Source organism: Rhinatrema bivittatum, unplaced genomic scaffold (genome assembly GCF_901001135.1).
Source record: "Rhinatrema bivittatum unplaced genomic scaffold, aRhiBiv1.1, whole genome shotgun sequence".
Lineage (NCBI taxonomy): Eukaryota > Metazoa > Chordata > Amphibia > Gymnophiona > Rhinatrematidae > Rhinatrema > Rhinatrema bivittatum.
In genome coordinates this window covers 5,973-8,804 of record NW_021820552.1, presented here as the reverse complement: position 1 = coordinate 8,804, position 2,832 = coordinate 5,973, and the positions used below count along the sequence as shown (strand labels likewise).

At 45.8% G+C, this 2,832-nt stretch overlaps 1 protein-coding gene across 1 annotated transcript; it reads right to left on the bottom strand.

Annotated features, from left to right (window-relative positions):
* Positions 1-921: 921 nt before the first annotated feature.
* LOC115081712 (myeloid cell surface antigen CD33-like) lies at positions 922-1,824 on the bottom strand (the record flags this gene model as incomplete). Its single annotated transcript, XM_029586131.1, has 2 exons — positions 922-1,233; positions 1,447-1,824. Coding segments are annotated over 2 exons (690 nt in total), but the record flags the coding sequence as incomplete, so codon positions are not given.
* Between the last annotated feature and the right edge of the window lie 1,008 nt (positions 1,825-2,832).

Here is a 2,832-nt window from a genome sequence, read left to right as displayed (position 1 = left end):
GCAATGAGCATTCCTCCTTGAAAAACTCTCCTACCCAGAGCATCCAGGGCCCTGTGTTCTTGGCCTAGAGGGGCGGATGAATGGGTGAGGGATCTCTTTGCCTTTTTAAGAGCAGACAACAACCACAGGGGAAAAAACAGTGCCCTTGGTAGCCCATTTCTCCAAGCTTTTACTCTCGGTAGAAATTAATGATTCTCTTCAAGGCTTATACATGAAATGGACGGAGTAGTAAATATTTCATCTTTCCCTTTCAGATTTTAAGAATAGTTTTCTTTGCATTAATGATCTTACAGAGAGAGGAGGTATGAAGATAGGTTACCCAGGCAGATTGTAAACTCTTTGGATACTGGCATGATTGCATCTAATTTCTAAAAATGCTGTAAGCTACCATGAGCCATGGAAAGGAATACTAAAAATGAAAATTTCTCTTTCTAAAGGGGAGAGAAGATGAGAACAGAAAGAGAGTATATGTGTGTGGGGGGGGGGGGGGGAGGAGGGGGGGTTAGGATGTGATCAGGAAAGGGAAAGTGAGCGAGAGACGCTGCGGGTGAGAAGGAGGTGGAAGTAACTTCAAGTGCTGGCTCCGGGTGACAGAGACTGACAGTATGCTAAATGATTGGGTAATCAAATTATATGTCATGGGTGGTAGCAGGGAAGGGGAAGCCATGTCCAATCTGTAACCTTCATTTTCCAGGAGGATTACTGATTCAAATTTGATTACAGGAAGTCCAATTCTAAAAGGGTGAAAACAAACAGAAAGCTGGGTGCAGCTTTATTGGGTTTTGGCTCAGTACAGATAGAAGCAGACAGCGCTTCTGCAGTACTAACTGTGCAGGGCTCTTTAATATTTATGAAAAAGTGACTTGGGAAAAACAGATTATTCTGCCACAGTGTTTTATACAATAGAAGCAAGCTACTTACTCTTCACATTTAAGGTGACAGTTTTCTCTGTGGACATTTTCACCCCAGGGTAATACACCAAACAGGTCAGGTTTTTCCTATGGTCAAACGTAGATGTAGTAAAGGTGAAACTGGATGAATAGCTGAATGTTCCATCGTTATAAGAAGATGTTGTGTTGGTCGTGGAATCAGCTATAGTTAAAGCTTTTATCCAGGTGATGATAGGGGTGGTTCCCGAACACCTCCCCGGAGCTGTGCAGTTGATAGTCAGTGTTACATCTGGCTCCAGCATCTCAGGGATCTGGATCGAGAACTCGGGCTCATTTGTGAAATCTAAACAAGATATAGAAAATGATACTGCCACATCACAGAGATCTGTAGTTAACACTAGCATCAAAGAGAAGCCAGTGCCAAGGACAAGTATGTGATATTACTGCCATGTGCTCATCTCATCACTACTGCAGCAACATGAATGGCATATGTTTTTTGTATTTAATGTAAAGGATAAGAATATTTTAGAAAGTCAGAAACGCAAAACATACTTACCTCTTATAGTGACAGAAGCAGGTTGTGATACGTAACTATGCATATATCCTCCCTCAAACCTGAAGTAATATCTGCCAGTATCCTCTTTCATGGCATCATCAATCCTTAAGGTGCAGTCACATTTAGATATGTTGCCGATGATGTTAAAGCGACCACTGGTACGTTCATCCACTTTTGTAGATATATTAGTACTTGCTACGGGGTTTCCTTGAGAGGAATCTCCCTCCCTGAACCAATATCCATGAAAAACCTTTCCTAATGTGACATTCAATGGGAAAGTGAACTGACACATGATGACCACACACATTCCCACTTCATCAGATACCGCAGCACTGACATTTGCATAATCAACTGTGTGCCTGTCATGGCAGGGGGAACCTGCAGAGGGAGTAAGATATTTAGTGTTACAAATGTACAGCATTTCAGATTGAATATCAGTTTCAACACATGGCTCAGATCCAAATGCTCATAACAGATTAGAACTGCAGCATTAAACACAGACAATCTGACCAGCTACTAACAACGGTACCTATAAATAAGGCTTTTTCAAATGTTTTAATCATTTCTGCTTAAAATCCTGAAATTAAGAGACTTTGTTAACATGAACACTCCTTCTTGGGTGAGGCTGAGCCTAAAACCCAGGTGCAGGATTCAGACTTTCTACTTTCTCTTCGACCTCTGGGAGATGCCTATCCATGACAGAGAAGATTCTGTATTTGATCTGATGAGACTCTTTCCTGATTCAGAACAGGAATAAAAGCATCTACAGATCTCTGATGAATCTGGTAGCCTTTAATGTGTTCCTCTTGCTCCTGCTGCAGTCTGTATCTGCTTTATACTTATCCTCCCATAGCCCTGGAACAGCCCTTTCCTCCTGTGCCTCGCGTCCCACCAGGACCGACCCGGAGCCAACCGCGGATCAAGGTGAGGCCTTGCCACCTCGAGTCATCCCTACCGTCCATCTGCCTAGCCGTTTCAGACCACACTGACCACCGGATCCTTCCCGGACAGTAGGACCATGCTGAACACCCCGAACGGACCTGAGGCCCTTTGTGCGGACCTGCCCACCGCCCCGGTCACCAGACGCCTTCTTCTCGGCCCTCCGCCGCGGACTCAGCCACCCCCGACTTCTAGGCCGCGTCCTGACCCGCCTCCGACTCCGCTCACAGACCGATGGACCGCATCAGAACGAGAGCGATGAGGGACAGATCGATATAAGATCGCCGGGGAGCCTTGGTGCCGCACACGACAAAAGGGGCCTGCCCCTTAGCGCGCCCCTTTGCGCTTCCCTTGGAGCTTATTGCTAGCCTCTCCCCCCTCCCACCCCTCAACTACGTACAGTTCCTCCCGGCTTATCCATTGCCCACATCTCATACCGCTCCACCC